The following is a 23,060-nucleotide window of genomic DNA, read 5'->3' as shown; positions in this document are numbered from 1 at the left end:
CCTTAAGTCTATACGACAAAAATGAAATATGTACATCGACTCATCGATAGGGATAGCAATATCATCCAAATACCCGATAGATAACCATCCACCCGATCCAACATATGGATGAAAACCCAAACTTAAGCGGATGACGGATGGTGGATGGATGGGTGGGGTGACGGATCGGGTCAGATTCAGATGATGATACATCCAACCCATCACTCGACCCATCCATCCACCCGTTAAATTTATATATAAAAAAATAAAAATAAATACTTTTTTTGATAATTTAATGTCTATTTGTAATGTTAGGAATTGACATGTATTTTTAATTTAGTTGAAAGGAACAAGTATTAGAAGGATGAATTGAAGTTTCTATAAATTGATCACTTTTTTTTTTTCAAATCTTTATTTTAAATATGAAAGTGCAAAGTTGTATTTATATATTTATTTCACCCAAATTATCACCCGATTCATCCATGGATGTTGGATGGATCGGATGTGGATGAAGGAAAATTAGGTGATGGATGGATCGGATGACAGTTAGATTGTTAATGCGTGGATGGAGGCGGATGAAGCGTCATCCGACCCACCTCCGATCCATTGCCATCTCTACTCATCGAGTACTTCATATACTAGAAAGCGAAGACAATATCTGTCACATTTAAACATGATAAAAAAAAAATGTTTGTGATGTAATTAATGTTCTTCTTAGTTCTTACAATACTTGTACTTGATCTTTCTTTCCAATGTGTATATATATATATATATATATATATATATATATATATATATATATATATATATATATATATATATATATATATATATATATATATATAAACTGTCAATGACCTAAGGGACACAATACAAGTTATATGCCTAAATCACTGCCATGAGTTTCATAAGGTTATGAGATACTCTTTAATTACTCAAATAAAAATAGCTCATTTTCAGTTATATTTTTTTTATAAAAAAAAATAAAAAAAAAAATAAAAAAAAAACTTTGTTCAGTTAGTGTAATTACTAGTTTTGATAAACATTACTATGTATAGAATTGTGAGTAGTAAATTCTTAAATTCTGATAGGGTTTGTTGTTTCATTATAACAGAAAACTTGAATACGGAGTACAAAAGAGATCTGCAGATTGATTTTGTGTACTCGTAGTAAGAATGATTTAATGCACTTCAATATATGCAATATGCATGCAGTACAGCAGTACTCAACATTAAATCTTTTCTTGGTTCTCCTCGGCTTTGGAGTTGTCTGATCATTATTGATGACTTCATTTATTTCAATTAAAGATTTTATGTGTGTTTGTCTGTTAGTTTGATCTGAACAAGCCATCCGGAACATTACGAATTACAATACGGAGTACAACATTATAAGGAATTTCAATCCGTGTTTTGTTCGTATGCATGCCCTTAATTAGTTATTTTAATACGGAATATATTGTTTTTTATTAATTTGTCCGTGTTATGTATGAAGTTATATAATGATGCAAGGAATAAAGCTTATTGATTTAATACGAGACGATTATAAACCAACCCAATAACTAAGTAACTAAGGGTAAAATAAAACCAATATGCATAAAATCTAACGAACTAATTACTTTCAATAGAGTTGCAAATTACATTAACATAAAATAAGACGATTAAAAAGCTAGATTAAAAACCTTTAAAAAAAAAAAAAAAAAAAAAAAAAGACAACAATCCTAATTAATTAAATATAACTCAAATAATACATACATAACCTAAGATTGAAATACAAGTACATCATTCTTACGAAAAATTGTAACTTTCAAAGTATCAGGCACATTTTTCACAAGCTCGAGCACACAAATATCTCCAAGTTGGACGTAATTATCTTGGAAAAATGCCGATAATCCCTTTGATAGCTTACAATTAGAGCCGGACGATGGACGATAGATGGTCATCTTCACCGTCCATGTTTTCCTGGGCGACGGCCCTTGTAGCTTGATTTCTCGCACATCACCTCCCTCCATATGGGCATTCACCCACTGCACTGGTATATTCTACAAAACATTTAAAAAATAAAGTAATATGTTTATTCTGCGTATATTCTCTATCAATATTTAAAGTAAAATAAAATAAAGTATATACGTACCACCAAGTTGTGGGTGAGGTAGCTAGTAGTGATTTTGACCATGAAAGAAGGAATATCGGAGTGAGCACTCCGATAAGCCTCGGCCACCCTAACTAATTCCTCGTCGGGGTCATACGAAGGTGGTCGACCTGCCCCCGGTCTCCTAGTCTGTTTGCCTCTTTTGTACATGAGTTCAATCTCGGCAGGTGCTTCTCCTTCTTGGACAGTCTCCTTAAGGCAGCCGTGTGTGCCGTAGAGTTTGACACTAAAGTTGGAGTTTCCTAGGTATGTAAATACCATAAACTCTCCAACTTTTAAGTCATTTTCTCTCACGAACTCTTTCCAACCCATTCTGAAGTAGAATTCTTCTTCTTCCTCTTCCAAACCCACTTTCCATTCTTGGTTTGTTCCCGGCCTGAAGATTGTGGCCTTTCTTTTTATGGCTGTTTGGAGGTGGGTCTTGAAATCGGAACAAATGTGCTGGTCATATAAGAGAGGGAAAATAATTAGCTTGACAGGTGATGAGAATCAATCTCAAAATCTATTAAAATCGAGAAGGGAGCTTTAACCACTTGAGCTATTCCTCACTCTCAAAATAATTAATAGTAATATACTTGAACTTGATAAGAAAGTGTACATAACTACATAAAGAAAATGATCGGGATTAATTACCAATTGGTTTGAGCAATCCTTCGGGAGAAACACTTTGAAGAATTTAGGGCATTCGTCGTCAAAATGTGTTGATGAACTGGCCATTTTTCACTCGATCTATCGAAAAAAAGCATTATGAGACAAAATGGACCTTTACCGTTCTAACTTTGATTCTATATTTTAAATTGGTTTAAGTAATAAACTTGTACATGATTTAAAATCTAAATTACTCGTATATATTTATAAGACATGTAGCAACCTAGCCTACCATTTTTGATAGATTTAGAGAACTAGAGTTATTTGGACAACACTTAATTTTGTAAGACAGACAGTTAAAAAAGAGTTCAGTGACGTACAACAACTAAATAATATGTAATTCAATCCATTAATCAACAAGGGCAACAACTACAAATTAAACAATAATTATCAAGTATCCAACATTACCAAAAAAGAAAAACAGCAACTTCAACATCGTAGAACAATATAGTAACTCTAATTAATTTTAAAAATTAACTTTGTTAAACTTTGAAGTTCCCTGGAAATGCAGGGGTGCTTGTAAAGCCTTTATTGGTTAGGGGCGGTAGGAAGCTATCTAGGTAAGAATTTCTTAAAAATTAACTTGTACAGTCTAATAAATTTGTATTGCAAAAATCAGGGGGTAATTTTACCTATGAAATTGGGGCAACTTTGTATTTTTGGAACCAGAAACCACTTGTTTTTCCACGCACTCCCGCCTATAGCACTTTAGAATGCCGCCGGGAATGAAAGTCTTCTCCTTAGGGGGTTGATATGGCCCTAATTTACACTATTTTAAACACTAGAAGGGTGTCTTTTTGTTGAGGAAGGCTTTTGTGGGTTTGATCGGCGGAAGGAAGAGAGATGGTGGTGGTTGTGATGGGTTTCGGGTGGTGGTGGATGTGATGGTGGTGCTGCCGGTGGGAGTACTGGATAAGATGGTATAGAAAAGTGAATTGATATGATGGAATGAAGTAGCTTAGCATGCAGGTTATATAGTAGGAGTAATTAAGTTGCACTGTTGCATTGCATGCGATTGACGTACATATGTAAAACAGTAAACCCTTTTTTATTTAGTGTTTATTCAATGATACTAAACTTGCATTGTTTTCGAATTTTCATTGGAGAAATTCAATATAAAGCTCATCTCATGATGTACCAAGTATATGTAAACTACTTCTAGGAATTAATTTTGTACCTCGTTTTTTTTTTTTTGAAGACATGTCATAGGTTAGTTGGCTTATTATTAATTTCATTTCAAGGAACACTTTATTTCAATTTCTTAGTATAGCAAAATGGATGTTTTGCCTAATGGTTAAGGTCTTTAATCAGAAGACAAAATCCTTTATTACCAATATATAAGTATACAATGCTATATTCATTATTTTTGTTTATTTGTACAACAACTATAGAAGCAAACCGGATAGATAGCTCTATTAACACTCGTATCAAAACTCGGATTTAAGTTACTTAGACTTGTTATTTTTAAACTAGTCCAAAACATTAGATTATACTCCTTATTAGAGAATGAAAATTAACAAATCTGATAAATTTTGAACTGAATGTGGACTAATATAAATCATTCAAGTACGTACTCGTAGTAGATAGGGTAGCATGCTAGGAATTAATTTCGTGCTGAGCACTGTATATGATGTCATATATAGTTTTTAGCTGATTTTTATTTCATGTTGTAAAATTGATTGTTTTGGTTAAGTGCCAAAGAGCCTTTCTTTTCGAGAATCAGATTACAGAACCTTTTCTCATCTTTTATTTATGCTTCGTATAAGTAGATAGTTCTATTAAGTGGCATAAATACTTGGTCAGTTTGGACAGAACTTGTACTTATTACACTCTAGGCTCTCTAGCTAGACTTTGTCATTATCTTTACATTGGACTGAAGAGTACGGAAACCATTAAAAATTTGGATTAAATCGATTAGAGATTAAAAATTTGTAAGTCCAGCCCAAATAATATTGGACCTTGCACCGAATTTGGATTTGGTAAGGTCTAATTAATCCAAGCCATTCGTCTAATGTTCTCGTTCTTTGAATGTCTAAAATAGAAATGTGATCGATCAATCCTACGGAAGTATGGAGTATATATATTTGCTCCAAGACACCATTCAAACAATGTACGGTATGGAATTACAAGACAACTGAACTAGCTCTCTAGGAAAAGAAGTACACGGACAACTCAACATGATTTATCATACATGCACGGTATATTTGACCACTTCATTAATCATTATGACAGCTCAATACTTGATCCGACCTCACAAGATAGGATATTAACCTTAAAATGCTGAGTTTACAATTAGGTAATTTTCAGAGTATTACATACCGTATTTATGTTAAGGCAAAATCTAACGAATGCCTAGGGGCGTTAGATAAGCTAGCCAAAAGTACAAGGATTAAATTTAAAATTGACATTAATTACACCGATCGACGCGTGATTTTATCATGCTTTTCCAAATTAATACTATTTTAGGTAATATTTTAAATGCTTATCCAACGTCCAGGGAGCGTTCGTTAGCAAAATCCTTATGTTAATGGTAGATCAAAATGGATGAAAATGAAATTCCCAAAACAAAGAGCAACCTTAGCATACATGTACGCTATATCCTTAACCATTTGTACTCAAAATTCACTTTTGACTGCTGGATCTTCGTGATTTCCCTTAGCATTAGCGACTCGTATTATGCTAACCTTAAACTCTTGTTGGTTGATCAACTCAAAGATGCAAGTATCATCCACACACAACTTGTTATCTAATGCAAAAGATTTCCATCCCATTTTCAACTTCGCATGTGTATCGTTAGCAACAATTGTAACCGGCCAAGTTTTGCCACTATCAGTTCCAAGGTTGAACTTGTGACAAAAATGTTGTTCCTTGACCAAGTATCTCTTTCTAAATTCTTTCGGTACACCCTGCAAAATTAAAAAAAATAAAAATAAAAAAATACCGGTTACATTTAAAACACCTTAATACTTATGGAATGCCAAGATTTAGCAACTAAACTACGTACACCCACCACAAAACATTTGCTCCCCACAAAGGATGGTTGCATCTTCGTCACAAATATTGGATGCTTACATTGATGAGCATAAGCGCGAATTCTCTTGTATTCCTCAGGAGTGAGCTTACAAGTTTTGTTGTGAGCTATTATAAACTTGTCATCCATACTTGTTTGCATCCCTTCGGAAGAAGTACATACTATACACAAATAATATTATCACGTTATATCTTATAAAGTGAACACAAATTACATTAAATTAAAATTAAAGATATTTGATTTCTGGTACCTTTCACTGAAGAGCTAGGATAAGTATGTTCATTAATTTTCCTCTTCTTAAAGGGCGGCCTTTCCTTGCTAGATCGTGGAGTTTCAACATTTTTCTCATCACTAACACGAATTATACGAACTTGAAACTTGTGTTTGTTGATCAACTCAAAGATACATATATCACCCACTTTTAACTTGTTTTCTAATGCAAAATCTTTCCACCCTTTTCTGAACTTTACATGTGTATAATCACCCTCAACTAACACTGGCCAAGTTTTGCTAGCATCAATTTGGAGGTTGATTGTGACATTCAAAGGCCGTTTCTTGTCCAAGTATCTATTTGAAAATTCTTTCGGTACACCCTAATTAATCAATGCACCAAAAATAACCTCAATATAATCATACATTCCTTGTAGCATTGGAAAACCAAAAAAAATAGTTCACTCACCATATTAAAGTTCCTCATAACAAAGGATGGTTGTATCCTGATTACGAATAAGGGTTGCTTACGTTGCTGAGCATAAGCGCGAACTTTCTTATCTTCCTCAGGAGTAAGACTGTTATATCTAGCTATTATGAGCTTAGCATCCACATTTGTTCGCACTGCTTTGACTAGCATGGATAATGTACACACACAAAAAAAGTATATCAAATTTGTTCAAAGGAAAAAACAATTAAAAGAGACATGCAAATAACACTAATGTACCTTTCTCTAAGGAACTAGGTTTATTAGTGAGACCAATAGTTTTCTTCATTATTGGGGGGATTTCTCTACATGCTTCAGAATGGATCGGGTACTTGATCTCACAAGCGCTCATGTCGAAAATGATTAAATCGAAATGAGAATTGCCTCTATATTTGAACGTTAAGAAATGACCATGGGACAATGAATAGAATTGTACAAATTCTTGCCAACCATTTTGCAAGAAAGTCTTGCCATTTTCTCTTACCAAGTTGAATTTCCATACTTTACCACTTGGAATTTTAAGGTATATGAAATTAGAGAGATCATTTCCACGAGTTTTCATAAATTCCTTGGGAATTTCCTGAGAAATAGTAGTAAAATTAGAACATACAACCATGTATGTTGTCAAAAAACAATGTTACATTATAAGTAATTTGAAGCCAATTAACATCTAATAGTTTTTTCTACAAGAAAGTTGTACTTTGAAGTATTAATTTAAGGTGTAATTTAATAGCTAATTAGCTACTATGCCGGCCAACAAATTGATTCCCAAATCCTAAAATTCACTCTAATATGTTTCAGAAATCTCAACTATAGGTTATTCCAAAATGAAAATAAATAAAGTTTTTTGCAATTAATCATAGATGAATAGCTTAACAAATATACGGACCAACAAGGGCAACAACTAATTTGCTAATTTTTATTTGTTTAATTACTCAATATAAATAAATAAGTAGCTAATTGCTTTTAGCTACTAGCCTACTACTCTTATCAATGTTAGCGATTAATTACCAACACCCCCACACCCACATCCACAGCTGAGCTTATGTGGTGTGAACATAAATGAGCTTAGTTGAATTGGTTAAAGTTTTGAAGGGTAATGTCTGAGATAGGATCAAAATCATCAAATCTTGCCATCATAGCTCATTTATACCAAAAAAAATTAATAAATAATAATAATATTACTAAAAAATGAAAGAAAGAAATACTATTACTCGTATTAAAAAAATAAAAAACACTGTAGACATCAATCCACACCATAATGAACATTAAATAGTCTGAGAGACTTTTTTTTCTTCTTCTCTTGAGCTCATTCTAGCAAATCTACAAATTATTCCAAAAATAAAAAATAGAAATACAGCAAACCATTTTTAAATAAACGACAAACACCATCTACTAGACCTTCTACCTATTCCCTATCAAAAACTTTCTCTAATAAATTTAGAGTAACATTTATCTACATACAAAACGATATTAAATATCAACATAATAATTCCACCAAAAAAAAATATAAAAATAAAAATAAAAATCATATAAATAAGAATATTTAACAAAAGTTAGACGATGCAACTACTTGTAATGTGGAAAAGTGCCATTGCATGTATGTGTAAATGACTAAACATAACCTTAACCATGTTACCAAAAGATGTTGATGGAAAATGAAAGAAAATCAACAAACAAATTAAAGGGATTAATTAATTAGAGTTTACCAAAGTTTGGAGATCAAATCGAGGCTCAAGTATTATCTTGTAAAAGCAAGCTTTAGGCCACTCACTAACCCCATCACCTTCTTCCATGTTGAAGAACTCAAGGTTGAAATTGCAAAATCAGAAAATAATATCGCCAAATGACAATTATTAACTAACCACCTATCCACTTTCTAATAAGCTCTTAAACTTCTCCTTTTAAAGTGGAGTACTACATAGTAAATGGACTATAAATACTTCAAATTTTAAAGATATCTCTTCGTTTTCTTGCTGTTTTACCTACTTGATATCCGTAGAATCTCCAATTACGATGCATTAATAATTAATAAAAGGATCTTGTTAACGAACGAACGCCCCCGAGGCGTTAGATAAGCATTTAAAATCTTACCTAAAGTAATATTAATTTGGGAAAGCATGACAAAATCACACGTCGATCAGTGTAATTAATGTTAGTTTTAATTTAATCCTTTTATTTTTAACTAGCTTATCCAACGCCCCCGGAGCATTCGTTAGCATTTTCATTATTGTTAAGGAGAAAAATAAAAATGTTTTGGTAAATAAAAATGCTGGCTGTGGGGTTCGAACCCACGCGCACTTATGTGCAGCAGATCTTAAGTCTGCCCCCTTAACCACTCGGGCAAACCAGCCTTGATGAACCTTTTTGCTTGCAGTTACTAACTAACCTGTTTTAAAAATCTGACACAAATTAATGCGAAGTACTTTGCCGTTTTTAATTCCTCTGTGGGTTTGTTACTTTGCTCTCTAGTTCTTTCCTCATTCCTCATATTTAATTCTCCAGTATTTAAAAATAATTGATCATAAGAAGATTATCATAATCAAATTGTCAAAAGATAACACACACTAAATCTAAATCTAACGTAATATGTAATCAACTTTATGAAATTCTGTGATCTAGAGCGTGGTGCAACAATGTAACAAATGTTTACTATAGAAATCATCACAAGGTTTGACACTACCACATATTTGATTACACATGTGGTGTTGCGTTGACTTGTTTAATTAAATGTGCTGATGAAAATCCTTGACATTAGCAAACTTTTTACATATGTGATTCATAACATATTGTTGACTTGTTGTGCTATAAAAAAATATTTGTTAGCCTAGCCTAGTTAATTAATACCATAAATAATTGGTTATATATTCATGAGTGAGTTGAGTCGTGTCATAGTGACCCGTTTAGTAAAAAGATAGTAAACTAACCTAGCTTGACAGTTGACACTAACCATTTTATTTTCGTGACATGTCTATGAACATGTCATTTTTTGGCACATTTATAGAATCCCTTTAATATAAATCAAACTATATTTATATGGTAATATTTACATTTCTATAATATGGAGTTATAATTTATTTAATTGCTTTAAGAATTAAAATCAGATTTGATATTATGTATTTATGTGTAGTAGGTTGCAGAAAATCAAGGTTTCTTTTATTTTCTACCATAAAGAATTGGATAGTTTTTAGAAAAAAAAAAAAACAGAGGACAGTATAAATATTAAGACAAATCTAAGAAACATGGAAAACCTATCATCAACCACAATCATTGAAGATCTTGCTGATGAGTTATTGATCGAAATATTTATTCGACTTCCGTGTTGTGAAACTGTAATCACAGCAAAAATTATATCGAAACGTTGGTTAACTTTACTATCGAACCCTAAATTTGCAATAGAGATCCATAATCATAAGAAAAATCTCCCTTTTCCGTCGAAGAAACCTCCATGGACGTTTTTGTCAGTGCAACTCACCAAAAACATTGAAGGAATGATTCGGACAAACTCCCCGTTTCACAAGGTATTCAACTCTCCGAAGTTCTCCCTTACTTTTCTTCCTTTTCAAGTAAAACTTGTTGCGACGTTTAAGGACTTAATCTTATGCACTGATCATTCGAGTAGTAATGATGGTCGACAGTACTACATTTGTAATCCATTAACAAAGCAATGGGTTGCTCTTCCTTTGATTCCAACTCGGGGGTCAACATCATGGGTTGGTTTAGTGTGTGAGGATCCTTATTATAAGTTCAGAGTTATTGTAATTAGGCACTTGAAGTGGATAGATACTGATCCTTATTACTTGAGTTTGAATCTGATTGTTTTTTGCTCGGAGATTTGTAGCTGGAAAGATATTGTTCTTAGGGTTAGGCGAACCCCTAACAGCATACACCCTGCTAAACCTTTTAAGGGTGTGGTTTGTAAGGGAATGGTTTGTGTTCGTTATGGAATGTTTGATCCATTCGATGTAACTCCTAGTTCAAGCCGAGTTATTGAGGCCAGGACTCTACCCGTGTTTATCATAAGGGCTCTTATGTAGATGTAAAGGGTGACTGTATTCGAATGAAGTATAGTGTACTCGATCTCAATGAATTCATCGGGAATAATAGTAATAACGAGGTACGTTGGAAGACCTACAAAAAAGTGAGTTTTAACCAGGTCAAATCACCTTCAACTCGTCAAAGTGAAGCACGTATTATTTATATACACCCGACTAATAGTCAGATGATATATGTCTTAACTAATGACTATAAGGTGTATTTATGTAATATAGGAGGGTCAGCTTGTTTGAACAAATTGGGTGAAATTCTTCCAGGACTTCCAGGACATCATCAAGAGTTCTATTGCTCTAGTAGACTTGAGCTCCAGTATTGGCCTACGCCAGTTCCTTTGATAAATCAAAATACTTCGTATGTTGTTGATTTCACTACTATTCCGTACTTTGTACGTACATGGTTGCTCATTTAAAAAGAATATTTCCAAAAAGATATTTATATATTTTTTCGCTTTAATTTAGTTGTCACATTACTAGTTCAAATTACATTATCAACATGACTATAAATTCCGGACATAAGATCATATAAACTATAGCACCCATTTGCAAAACTATTAAATCAAAGTATTTTGACTAAACTTCCCAACAACCAAAAGCAATACATAATGAACAAAATATCTTAGCAGTTAGCACACACACCCACATTCCTTCAACCTTGTTTTAGTCTGATTCAACTTCGATTATTGTTGGTATGGTTTCGAGTTTTTCCTTAGCATAAGGAAGACGAATTATGTGAACTTTGAACTCTTGTTTCTTGATCAACTCAAAGATGCAGATATCGCCAACTTTCAAGTTGTTATCTAATACAAATTTTCTCCATCCTGCACCCTGCAACTTGATAGTAGTCTAACCATAGTTACCAACTGAGGCACAACTCCTCACCGGCCAAGCTTTCCCGGTATCTGTTTGGAGGTTGAATGTGCCAGGGCAAGGCTCATTGTGCAAGAATTTGTGTGCAAATGTTTTTGGTATACCCTGCTTAATTCATCATAATAAACTTCACTAATTACATGATTTAAGAGCAATTATGATCAGATGTGTAAATCATGACAAAAACAGAGAATTTTCAAACTTATTACTTACCATAGCAAACTTGGAACCTACAAAGGATGGATACATATTCGTAGCAAATGAGGGATGCTTACAGTGATCAGAATAATAAGCGCGAACTCTCTTCTTTTTCTCAGGGCCGAAAGCACTATACCTTCTGTTGTAGGATATTATGAGCTTATCAAATGTAACACTTTGCATACTTTGAGCTGAAAAAGTTTGTAAATTACATAAGAAAATCATAGCAAGTTTGTAAGTAATTTGTGTTTCAACACTTAGTACATTTTTTTTATGTTAATGACTTTAGAAGTTGAAAGTACCTGTCTGTGAAGAATTATTAGTTTTCCTGTTTTGTAAAGGGTTGTTTTCCCTACATGGTTCAGGATCAAACGGATACTCGATCTCAGAAGCACTCGTGTCGAAAATGATGACATCGAAATGAGAATTCCCTTTGTATTTGAACATCAAGCAATGTTTATCATTCAATGAGTAGAACTGGACAAATTCTGGCCAACCCTTTTGCAAGAAAGCCTTGTCATTTTCTCTGACCAAGTTAAATTGCCATACTTTACCAGTTGGAATGTTTAAGTATATGACATTTGAGAGATCCTTTCCCTGTTTACTCATGAATTTCCTTGGAAATTCCTAAGAAAAAAATCATCAGATGAAGTTATGAATGAACAGATTTATTTCTTTTCATTGAACAGCCAGGCTAGGCTACCACATTTTTCAAACATAGTATCTTTTTTCGTCTGACAGGAAAGAATAATAATACGAGTAATTTCATCAATAATCAATAATAAGTTATACGACATCTACAATTAATTAGAGCTACAAAACGTAGTCTTTTCATATATGATTTCTTACAGTTCAACCCGTATGTCTTCTTAACAGATTAAGACTATAAGAGAGCAACTCAGCTTGATCATTAGTCAACAAGTTGATTTAGTATCATTATATCATCAATTTTTCTTTAACTAGAACTTTATTAAATGATCAAATAATTTAGGTAGTGACTACAAGAAATAGGTCATTTTGCGACGGAAACCTTGCAACGGACTACAATTCCGTCGCAAAAAGGGTTAATTTGCGAGGGAATAAATTCCGTCGCAACTTTGCGACGGAAACAAACTTTTGCGACGGAAATTCCGTCGCAAAGTTTGCGACGGAATTTATTCCCTCGCAAAAGTTTGTTTGCGACGGAAATAATCGTCGCAAAACAATATTAAAAAAAAAATAAAAAAAACATTTTGCGACGGATTCTGCGACGGAAATTCCGTCGCAAAAAGTTTTTAAATTTTTTTAAAAAAAACTGAAGTTTCGCTGAAGGAGAGAGAAAAAGAAAACGAAGAACAGAAAGAGGAAAGCGTAGAGAGAGATAGAGGAAAGCGTAGAGAGAGAAAGAAAATCCGGCCACTTCACCGCCGCTGTCGCCACCGGAACGACCGGAATCCGGCCACTCACACCTACTAACGCCCACCCCCTCCGTTCACTCCCACTCACGCGCACTCACGCCCACCCACGCCACCCCCTCCGTTCAAGCCCACTCACGCCCCTCCGTTCGCCGGCGGTGTGCAGCCACCACACCACCCTCCTTCCGGCAGCCGGATTTCCGCCACAACACCCTCAAATCCCGGTGAGTATTCCACTATCCCCCTTTGTTTTTGTTTTCAATTTAATTTTAATGTAAACCCTAACTTTTTCTAATTATGTTTTTTAATTTAATTTGTAACTAAATTTTATTATTTAATTACTTGTGTTTAGTGTAGTGTAGTTTAATTTATATTGCAATGTTAGAATTAGTTTAATTTTTAAGATATATTGCAATGTTAGAATTAGTTTAATGTATGTTAGTTTAGTTTAAAATATATGTTAGATTAGTTTATAATGTATGTTATTTTAGTTTAAAATATATGTTAGTTAGTTTATAATGTATGTTAGTTTAGTTTAAAATATATGTTAGATTAGTTTAAAATATATGTTAGATTAGTTTAAAATATATGTTAATTTAAAAATACATGTTAGTGTATGTATGTTTATTTGAATGTGGGTAATTGTGTGTTAATTATATGTGTTTCATCACTTGCTTTAAACTTGTTTAAATTAAACAATTATGGTATGTATGTTAATTATATATGTTCACTAAGATTTGAAAGCATTTGCATCTTCTTATTCCTAGATACCCGTTCAAGACATACACATTAGGAGTATGTCTTGAATAGTCCCCGGTTGGGACTGTCCTTTGACGTTAGAAATGTGAGAAATAGGCAAGTTAGAACCAAAAACGCCCCATTTTCACCCAATTTTCCTAGTTTTAGGACCTAGTGAACCTATATTGCCACTTATGAACTATTTCAAGCCTCGAACTCAAGTAACTATGTTATTTAGGTGTATTATGGTCAAAAATAAGCTCATTTGATAACAAATGTGAGAAATAGGCAAGTTAGAACCAAAAACGCCCCATTTTCGCCCATTTTTTCTAGTTTTAGGACCTAGTGAACCTATATTGCCACTTATAAACAATTTCAAGCCTCAAACTCAAGTAACTATGTTAGTTAGGTGTATTAAGGTCAAAAATAGGTTCATTAGATAACAAATGTGAGAAATAGACAAGTTAGAACCAAAAACGCCCCATTTTCACCCAATTTTCCTAGTTTTAGGACCTAGTGAACCTATATTGCCACTTATGAACTATATCAAGCCTCAAACTATTGGTTCTCATTCTTTATTTTTATTTCTGCATTGTATATCCTTTGTTTGTTACAGGAGGCGTACCAACACAGACAGGAGGAATCAAGAACCCAGGGTTCCCAACTGTCTGAAAATGAAATTTTCTTTGAGGCGGCTGGTGGTCGTAATAAGAAGGGTCGTGTTAGAGGTCTTGGTGTTGGTGCTGACTTGTACTACGGCACATCTAGGGGACGAGGATCGGGTTCTTCCAGCCAATACGTACCGTCGGTCATAACTCAAATGCAGGAAAACTTCCACAAGGAGTTGAATGAGAGGGTGGAAGCAATTGAGAGCCAGATCGATAGCCGTGTGGCGGAACAGCTCGATGCTCGAGTGGAGGCTCGAGTGGCAGAACGGATGGCTGAAATCGAGAGGAAGAACAAGGAGTTCTTAGAGGAGTTAGCCAGTAGATTTACAGGATTGACCACTCCTTTCACTTGTTCTACGATTCAGCCTCAGATTCGAGACCCCAGGAACGACCCGGGTGGTGGTGGTGGTGGTGGTGCAGGCCAAGGACAGCCAGCTTGTGTTTAGTTAGGTGTCATTTTTCGATTTTTGTATATGGATGACATTGTAGTTTAAAAAATTATATCATGTACCGTACTTGGTAGTTACGGCTACGTGTTGTATATATTTGAATTATGTTAGGGCGTGGACTTTTTGACTGAAATTATTTTAAATGCACGTATTTTATTAAACAGGATTGCATGAATACAGGTTCCAGGAAAACAAAACAAAATACAAAAAAATTAAACAGGATTGCAGGAATACAGGTTCCAGGAAAAAAAAACAAAATACAAAAAAAAAAAAAATTAAAATTACAATAACTTTGCGACGGAATGTAATTCCGTCGCAAAATGGAGTATTTTGCGACGGAAAAACTTCATTTTGCGACGGAATTACATTCCGTCGCAAAATTTGTGACGGACTATTCCGTCGCAAAAGAATCCATTTTGCGACGGAAATACATTCCGTCGCAAAATTTGTGACGGAATATTCCGTCGCAAAATGATTCCTCTTGCTACGGAATTTTCGTCGCAAATGTTGTTTTCAGCTACAACTACCTTTCCGTCGCAAAATCCGTCGCAATTCGTTTTGCGACGGATATTCCGTCACAAAAGGACTGTTTGCTACGAAAGTTCGAGCGACGCCATGCCTGTGACGGAAATCCGTCGCAAAGTCACTTTGCGACGGAATTTTGCCAGTTTGCGACGAATTATTTCCGTCGCAAAACGGCCCTTTTCTTGTTGTGTGCAGATTACACTTTTATTGTATAGGACTAAAGGGTACATTTAACATTTTCCAATGTTTATGCTTTGACTAGTAAAATATGCTTTAAAGTTCAAACCAATAACTAACTTCAAATTTAATTTAATAGTCGCATTGATAGTATAATTCAAAATGATACTCCAACAAATTCAAGCACGAAGTATGTACAAATATGACAATCCAAACTAGACAAAGAAATTACGAATATATACTCGGTTCGAATATGAGAGAACAACACATTCAAGCACGAAATATGTACAAATAGACTACAAAATCAAAACAAGCAAAAAGTTGCACTAGATCAAATATACAGAGAAGTTAAAGGAACAAAAAAAAAAAAAAAAAAAAAAAAAAAAAAAACCAGTTTATGGAGATCATGTCGAAGTTCAAGTATGAACTTGAAGAAACAAGCAACATTACACTCAGAATTCTCGTCACCTGCCATGATGATTGATGAAGGTTCAGGAGGATTTGACAATTCTTGCCAAAAATAGGTGAAATTGAAATTTCTGAAATCAGAAAATCTCACCAAAAATAATAAGCTACTCCCTAAAAGTGTAGTAGAGGTAGTAAGACATAAATGAAGCTTATTTAAGATATGTACAACTACTACAACCTAACTACCACTTCTCACAGTAAGAGCAGTAAATATCCATTTATGTTCGCTTTAGTACTCCGTATAGACTAGTGCTTGTAGGGATATCAGTGCACTTATTTATGGTCAAACTTTTAACACGTAGACAAAACATTTTCAATAATATACACAAAAGAGAAAATATATTCATGTCATATGTTGTTAGTTTCGTGTATGTCTTGAAAACCATGCAAAATAAAGCACTATATTTTGAGACAAATGCATGATTCATACTCAATTAGTCACTGTTTTTTTTTGTTGTTGTTGTTTTTTTTTTTTTTTTTGGTGAGGGGATTATAGAGCGGGCTCATAATAAATCAATCCTTGCAAGACTAGTTAATTTTTGCGGAAATAAGCCAATACAAACACGTTCAAAATTATTACTACTCGTATGTTATACAATAATTACAAGTTTAAAAAATTTCCCTATCACATATTCCCATAACTTGTACTCCGTATTAATTTTTGTATGTACAAATTATTTGTATTCTTTGACTTTTTTTTATAATTATGAATGTTATCATGAAAATATTGTAATATTGTTGTAAAATTTTGTAATCCTAATATGTAATACAATTATACAAGTATTTTTTTTTAAAATATAAATTTAATGGTTTAAAAATTTAAAAATGAACAGGCACAATGGATTATGCCAGCAAAGTCTTAACCCAAAAAAAAAAAAAAAAAAAAAAAAAAAAAAAAAAAAAAAAAAAAAAAATTAAAATGGGAAGATTTTTATCAAAAATTAATTGCTGGCTGTGGGGTTCGAACCCACGCGCACTTATGTGCAGCAGATCTTAAGTCTGCCCCCTTAACCACTCGGGCAAACCAGCTGATTGTTAAATTTGCAATGTAATTTCATTTTATATAAAATTTTAATTATATAATTAAATAAAAATGATCAATAAATAGTTGGTGGTTAACGCTTCTCTAGGTGTTTATTCAATTTTACAACTAATGACCAGGTCCTTTTATCATTCTATATTCTCTGGTTTTGTGATCTTGGGAAATACTTTCTCCATTTTTATAGTTGTCTTGTTCGTTACTCCACAGCATATAACTTTGATGATTAATGTGAGTAAATGATATATGTAATCTTAATGGCTACTCCCTCCGTTCTTTATTTACATTCCTATTTCTAAAATTATATGGGAATTAAGGAACTTTGGGTGACCTTAAAACCCATGATTAGAATGTACAATGGGAATTACAAGATATTTATTATTGTCTTTGAATAAAACAAAGATAGAATGATGTTAAATGAAGCACATGTCATCAATCATTTGAAAAGAAAAAGGACCAATCTCATTTTTTGGTGGAAAATAAAAGGACCAATCGTATTTAATTATAATGCTGCACATGGATTCAGAATGTTCCAAAGGGAGAATGAAAATTTTAGAATCCCGCCATTTATATTTCAAGGAACCTGAATATGAGTGAGAAAATTATGGTTTCTGTGCAACCATTAATTGCAAAACAGAAAAATTAATGTCACATCACAACTATTTAGGGATATTTGGTAAAAATTCACTTACTAAAAAGGAAAAGTAGGAATATAATTTTAAAGCACCCAAAAAGAAAAACAGAAATGTAAATAAGGGACAAAGGGAGCATATATAAGCACTATAGATGGTAAATAATTTATGTAGCCTTAAAGGCTGAAGTATAAGCAATTACATGATTAATACGAGTAAATGATATATGTATCCCTAGTATTCTCTAACTTTAATGAGAGATAACAAGAGAAAGAGATTTACGTATGAATAGTTTGGACTTGGGAGTTTGGAGTGAGTCGAGAGGAGAAATACGGAGTACAATACTTTGCAGAAAAAATGAGAGTTGATAAGCTTTTGTTTTCTTGCAAAGTATTATACTCCATCACTTTGGCGGAGCTTAATTTAAACTTCTTATATTCTTTTTTTGCCCCATTAAACGGGTCAAATTTTAAATTTTTTGACTATAAAGTCTCATTAATTAATAAAATAAGAGATCATATTATAATAATGTGAGGTTTTGTTAGATTCGTCTCATTGTATTTTATTAATATTAAGTTTTTATAATTTTTACACGGATGAAGATAAAGTTATATAATTCCTACATTAAAATGAAAATTCAAACGAGGCAAAACTAAAACTTCTTTTATAAAAAAGAAAATGCCTAGTCTAACCTAAGCCCAAATCAACCCCCAAAAAGAAAAAAAAAATATCAAATCTACAATAAACAATAACTATTCAACCTACACTCCAATAAACAAAAGGGAAATTATCATTGGTACACCCCAAGTTTGGGCTTTTATCAATGATACACCTGCTTAAGTTTTAATTATTAGTGGTACACTTATATTTTCAACAAATTATCTACAATAAGTATTCTTTTAACTAAACATTAGTATTATAGGTTGATGACGTGCAATTTTGACCAATTTTAACTCTTTTTTTTTCCACCTTAATTTCCCTCCTATATTTAAAGTAACCCACCCATCCACCTCTGTCATTATATAAACGGAGAAGAAAAAGAAGATCGAAGCTGCATAAATCAGAACAAATGAGGTGACTTCGTTTATATAATGACAGATGTGGGTGGGTTACTTTACATAAGAAGAGGGAAATTAAGGAGGGGAAAAAAAGGAGGGAGCTAAAATTGGTCAAAATTGCAGTCATAGTTAACGGAATGCTTACTATACCTAATTAGTTGAAAGTACAGGTGTACCGCTGATAGTTAAAACTTAAATATGTGTATCATTGATAAAAGCCCAAACCTGGAGTGTATCGATAATAATTTCCCTAAAATTAGGTGATTATATCTTCAATTTGAAATACAAACTTGTGTTTTCCAAGAATATAGTGCAAAATATAAATTCATCAATATACAACCAATGAAAAGCTGTGTCCCACATTAATTATCTATTCTACTTGAAAATTGATTATCCCTCTAATTTACTCAAAACCCATTAACTTTTCCATTTTCAAAAAATTACAGTATATTCTTTTTCACCAAATAAAACGTTATTATAAAATCCCAAGAAAAACATTCACTTTCATTCTTCTCTTCCTTTTTCACACCCCTCCAAATTCTCCCCAAATCAATTCACACTTTCTCCCTCAAAACCCCTTTTCAACAAAATTCAAAACTATATTTTCCCTTTTATCCCAAGATCTACCCTCAATTTTTCTGGGTTTTCAACAACCAGTAGTAGCAGAATCAGCAGCTTAATCTCAAGCTTTTTCGAGGAGCAGCAATGGCGGGTTATGGAGATGCGAGCCAAAAGGTAGACTATGTGTTCAAAGTGGTTCTAATAGGTGATTCAGCAGTGGGTAAGTCTCAGATATTGGCTAGATTTGCAAGAGATGAATTTAGCTTGGATTCAAAAGCAACAATTGGTGTTGAGTTTCAGACTCGAACCCTCGTCATTCAGCATAAGAGTGTTAAAGCCCAGATCTGGGATACTGCTGGCCAAGAACGGTATTTTCCTACTTCCTTTTTCTCTCTCCTACTATTTGTATTAATTTGATTTTTAATTTTTTTTTTACTGTTTCTGAAGGGTATTTGATTAATTAATTAATTAGTGGTGTGATTAGTTCAAGGTTTTAGGTGTTAATTTAAATATTAGTGTTGTGATTAGTTCAAGGTTTTAGGAGTTTGATTAATATATTAATGATGTGATTAGTTGATCTGGCATGGTATTGGCCTTTCGCTTGCTAGTAAGGTGATTTGTTGTTTGTTAAATTGATTAATGTTATTGATAGTGATTTTACATAGTTGGATTGGTGTTTTGAAGTATAGGAGAGAGAATTTAAGATGATTTTGAGTTCAATTGCTGGGAAATTTGAGTTTTGAGCTCGTATTATTTTACTCTATTAGAAAAATACTTCTAATTAAATGTTGTTCTGTTTATGTAGCAGATCTAAATGTACGTGATGTGTGTTTTAAATTTCTAAAATCATATACTATAACTTTGAAAAGAGTATGTGTATGTGAGTTCCGAAATTTTAGGTGGATAACTGCTAATGAGTAGGCTTATATAATAAGTATGGAGTAGAGAATAATTAGAGATTAATTGGGATCGGTTAGGAATTGGTTTAAGGCCAAAATGGGCATTAGTGTGTGTCAGCATTGCTTCGACAATCTATATCAATTAAATCATCCACCTACATGATTAGCTTTATTATCTGATCATGTTATGCTAGTAGATGATCTACTGGGTGGCCATTGGTAGAGGGTAGTATAGCTTCTTCTTTCATATGACTTGTGTGATCTTTGATGACTTTAGAGCTTTACATGTCGACAATACCATGATTTCGTGTTAGATCTTCTATATAGCAAATCTACCTTGTATTCAACCTTCTAGCAATGCGGACGCTCCATGTGAGTTTGTGACCCTGTAACCAGACATTGATCCATAAATAGCTTTGTGTGAGTTTACAACCATGTAGTTATGCATTGAGTCATGAACCTCACACAAGGTTCATTAGTTAGTGAGTATGGATCTGTGACGCTCTTGGAACCTCACACAAGGTTCGCTAATTAGTGGGTATGGATCTGTGATGCTCTTGGAGTTGGAGTAGGATGGAGTAATTTCCTTTCTAATCACCAAAATGTCTCCATCGCTTGCTCTGCTGTTCCCACAAGTTAGAAAGGACTGATAACGCCTACTTGATGTCCACATTATCTAGTATTTTTTTTTTCCTGAATTAGCTATACCTTTTGAACTTGGAATCTAAATAAACAACAATTTCTTTTGCCACTTTGCAAATAAATATTGGGAACAATTTGGCTGGAACTTTTAAGGTATAGTAGGACCGCTATAGAACCACACGGGATTGACCTTATCTGAATGAGCTAGATCTTCCCACATTATTGAAAAGAGTTTTACTCCTTATCATTTATGCCAGGAAAGTATTTTTGCTGCAATTAAAATATGGTATAATTTGATTAATTCCTGCCTGACACAACTTTGAAATGGCAACAGGTACAGAGCTGTTACAAGTGCATATTATAGGGGAGCAGTCGGTGCATTATTAGTTTATGATATTACGAAGCGCCAAACCTTTGAGCACATACCAAGGTGGCTGGAAGAGCTTCGTGGCCATGCTGACAAGAACATAGTCATCATGCTTGTTGGAAACAAAATCGATCTTGAGGAGCAGCGTGCTGTTGCAACTGAAGATGCCAAAGAGTTTGCAGAGAAAGAAGGGCTTTTCTTCCTAGAGACCTCAGCTTTAGAATCAACAAATGTGGAAACAGCTTTTAATACTGTCTTAAACGAGATATTCAGCATTGTAAACAAGAAGACTTTGGCTGCCAGTGATGAACAAACTAACGGGAACCCTGCACCAGCAGCTGGGAAGTCGATCTTAGTTCCCGGTCCTGGTCAAGTAATCCCTGAAAAGAAAGGAATGTGCTGTAGTTCGTGAAGTCGTTTGAAATTTTGGTCATATGTTGGTCACTCTATCATTATTGGTTTTCTCTTAAACATTGTACTGTATTTGAGGATAGAAATTGGAGATGATGAGATTGGGGAGGGGTTTTTGGTTGCTGAATTTGGTTTGTAAAAATCTGTCGGTTAGCTTGTTCGGAAGGAAGTACAGCTAGTTGATCTAATGCGTGATATAGTATGGCGCCCTAAATGTTACACATTTTTTATCCTTGTGTTTAACTATATCAATAGATTTGATTATTTGAAGGTTGGTTAAGTTTGTCATGTTACAATTACTACGTATTTGTTTTCTCGAAACCGCCCTTTAGCTTTTACAGAACGATGTCTTAGCTTTTTGAGCACATTCGTTGTTAGTTTACATAAATCAATTCGAGTAATCCAAGTTTAAAAGATTATTGTGTCATTGTTCATACCAAGTATTGAAGTATGTATAATTTATATCTGGCTTTCAAAATTTGAAAGTAGCCGACAACGATACCTAATGGACCCTTGATAGTATTTTCTCTGGAAAAAAATTTAAGGTTACAGAAGTGTTTATAATAATAGCTAAATTTGAGATTCATACCAGTGTTCATGAGTAATTATTATTTGTCTTATTTTCATTAAAAGAGAAGGAAATATGGCTCCACATTTTGATATCTCCATCAAAAGACAATCCCCATTCCCCACTCAATAAGAAGTAATAATAGCAATTTGAAAATTTGGTTAAAATTATTAATTATTTGATAATATTAAAATGTGCTAATAGGAAAGAAGGTGACTCTAACAAGCAAACTCATGATCATTCTGTTAATGCTTAAAAATCAAACAATAATGAGCTGTATTTTCTGAATAGCAACACAGTAATATAACCTGTATAATTCTTGTAATTACATGTATAAATTTCACTTTTACCTTTATTAATTCTTATTACTACCCTTGAACAACGTTCAGCATTTTCCTTACTCTCCCTATCTATCACTTGAACCTATCTTATTAAGTGCTTCAATACAATTAATAGTAAACCCTTATCATACTTAGACAAAAAATCCGATATAAGATTAAAAATGACATCACTATTATTTCATCATTATTATATTATATACGGAGTAAGATACAAAGCACAAGATTCGAATGGTCAAAAGGCTTATATTAGCCACAAAAATGCAAAACAAGGCCGTCAATTATGAGCAAAGTAAGTACTCAGATTGACAGACTTGATTATTGAACACCGACTGTTAGTCACAGGACCACATGGAGGTGAAGATCTAGCACGCAATTATGCATCTGTCCCTTTCTGGGTTTAGCTTCACAAATCGGGGCCTACGATTCAAGCAAACACAGCAGCCATGCACAGCTAGATCCAACACGAATGCAGCCGAGACAATCAACAGGGAATCCATTTC

General features: G+C 33.5%; 4 protein-coding genes and 2 non-coding genes across 6 annotated transcripts; 2 read left to right on the top strand and 4 right to left on the bottom strand.

Annotated features, from left to right (window-relative positions):
* Positions 1 to 1,735: 1,735 nt before the first annotated feature.
* Positions 1,736 to 8,299, bottom strand: LOC145564747 (B3 domain-containing protein LOC_Os12g40080-like). The gene is made up of 8 exons (XM_081624960.1): positions 8,213 to 8,299; positions 6,744 to 7,083; positions 6,486 to 6,649; positions 6,057 to 6,399; positions 5,780 to 5,967; positions 5,460 to 5,681; positions 2,110 to 2,568; positions 1,736 to 2,017 (listed from the first exon to the last, which is right to left on the bottom strand). Exons 1-8 carry the CDS (start codon positions 8,297 to 8,299, stop codon positions 1,736 to 1,738), a joined length of 2,085 nt encoding a protein of 694 aa, XP_081481086.1.
* A 474-nt stretch (positions 8,300 to 8,773) lies between these two features.
* Positions 8,774 to 8,856, bottom strand: TRNAL-UAA (transfer RNA leucine (anticodon UAA)). The gene has a single exon. It is a non-coding gene; the product is annotated as a tRNA-Leu (tRNA).
* An 889-nt stretch (positions 8,857 to 9,745) lies between these two features.
* LOC145564745 (F-box protein At5g07610-like) lies at positions 9,746 to 10,540 on the top strand. The gene has a single exon (XM_081624959.1). It carries the CDS (start codon positions 9,746 to 9,748, stop codon positions 10,538 to 10,540), a length of 795 nt encoding a protein of 264 aa, XP_081481085.1.
* A 675-nt stretch (positions 10,541 to 11,215) lies between these two features.
* Positions 11,216 to 12,232, bottom strand: LOC145564744 (B3 domain-containing transcription factor VRN1-like). Its single transcript, XM_081624958.1, has 4 exons — positions 11,926 to 12,232; positions 11,639 to 11,814; positions 11,438 to 11,530; positions 11,216 to 11,383 (listed from the first exon to the last, which is right to left on the bottom strand). The coding sequence occupies exons 1-4, from the start codon at positions 12,230 to 12,232 to the stop codon at positions 11,216 to 11,218; spliced, it is 744 nt and encodes a 247-aa protein (XP_081481084.1).
* Positions 12,233 to 16,988: 4,756 nt separating this feature from the next.
* TRNAL-UAA (transfer RNA leucine (anticodon UAA)) lies at positions 16,989 to 17,071 on the bottom strand. Its single transcript has one exon. It is a non-coding gene; the product is annotated as a tRNA-Leu (tRNA).
* Positions 17,072 to 19,288: 2,217 nt separating this feature from the next.
* LOC145562174 (ras-related protein Rab11D-like) lies at positions 19,289 to 21,921 on the top strand. Its single transcript, XM_081622363.1, has 2 exons — positions 19,289 to 19,700; positions 21,208 to 21,921. Exons 1-2 carry the CDS (start codon positions 19,477 to 19,479, stop codon positions 21,650 to 21,652), a joined length of 669 nt encoding a protein of 222 aa, XP_081478489.1. The 5' UTR covers positions 19,289 to 19,476; the 3' UTR covers positions 21,653 to 21,921.
* The last annotated feature ends 1,139 nt before the right edge of the window (positions 21,922 to 23,060 follow it).

The sequence above is a fragment of the Chenopodium album genome, chromosome 10, assembly GCF_948465745.1.
Source record: "Chenopodium album chromosome 10, dcCheAlbu1.1, whole genome shotgun sequence".
Classification (NCBI taxonomy): domain Eukaryota; kingdom Viridiplantae; phylum Streptophyta; class Magnoliopsida; order Caryophyllales; family Amaranthaceae; genus Chenopodium; species Chenopodium album.
Note: the sequence above shows the minus strand (reverse complement) of the source record. Positions and strands in the feature narration are given on the sequence as shown.

What these genes read in the sequence shown, in the direction of transcription:
- LOC145564744 (XM_081624958.1), bottom strand. Translation starts at nt 12,232, where the DNA reads ATGAGTAAACAGGGAAAGGATCTCTCAAATGTCATATACTTAAACATT. An exon ending in TAGGTTCCAAGTTTGCTATG is followed by an intron (nt 11,531 to 11,638) that starts GTAAGTAATAAG and finishes TGAATTAAGCAG; the next exon opens with GGTATACCAAAAACATTTGC. An exon ending in ATACCGGGAAAGCTTGGCCG is followed by an intron (nt 11,384 to 11,437) that starts GTGAGGAGTTGT and finishes ATCAAGTTGCAG; the next exon opens with GGTGCAGGATGGAGAAAATT.
- LOC145564747 (XM_081624960.1), bottom strand. Translation starts at nt 8,299, where the DNA reads ATGGAAGAAGGTGATGGGGTTAGTGAGTGGCCTAAAGCTTGCTTTTAC. An exon ending in GATTTGATCTCCAAACTTTG is followed by an intron (nt 7,084 to 8,212) that starts GTAAACTCTAAT and finishes ACTATTTCTCAG; the next exon opens with GAAATTCCCAAGGAATTTAT. An exon ending in TCCTAGCTCTTCAGTGAAAG is followed by an intron (nt 5,968 to 6,056) that starts GTACCAGAAATC and finishes ATTTGTGTATAG; the next exon opens with TATGTACTTCTTCCGAAGGG.
- LOC145564745 (XM_081624959.1), top strand. Translation starts at nt 9,746, where the DNA reads ATGGAAAACCTATCATCAACCACAATCATTGAAGATCTTGCTGATGAG.
- LOC145562174 (XM_081622363.1), top strand. Translation starts at nt 19,477, where the DNA reads ATGGCGGGTTATGGAGATGCGAGCCAAAAGGTAGACTATGTGTTCAAA. An exon ending in GATACTGCTGGCCAAGAACG is followed by an intron (nt 19,701 to 21,207) that starts GTATTTTCCTAC and finishes AAATGGCAACAG; the next exon opens with GTACAGAGCTGTTACAAGTG.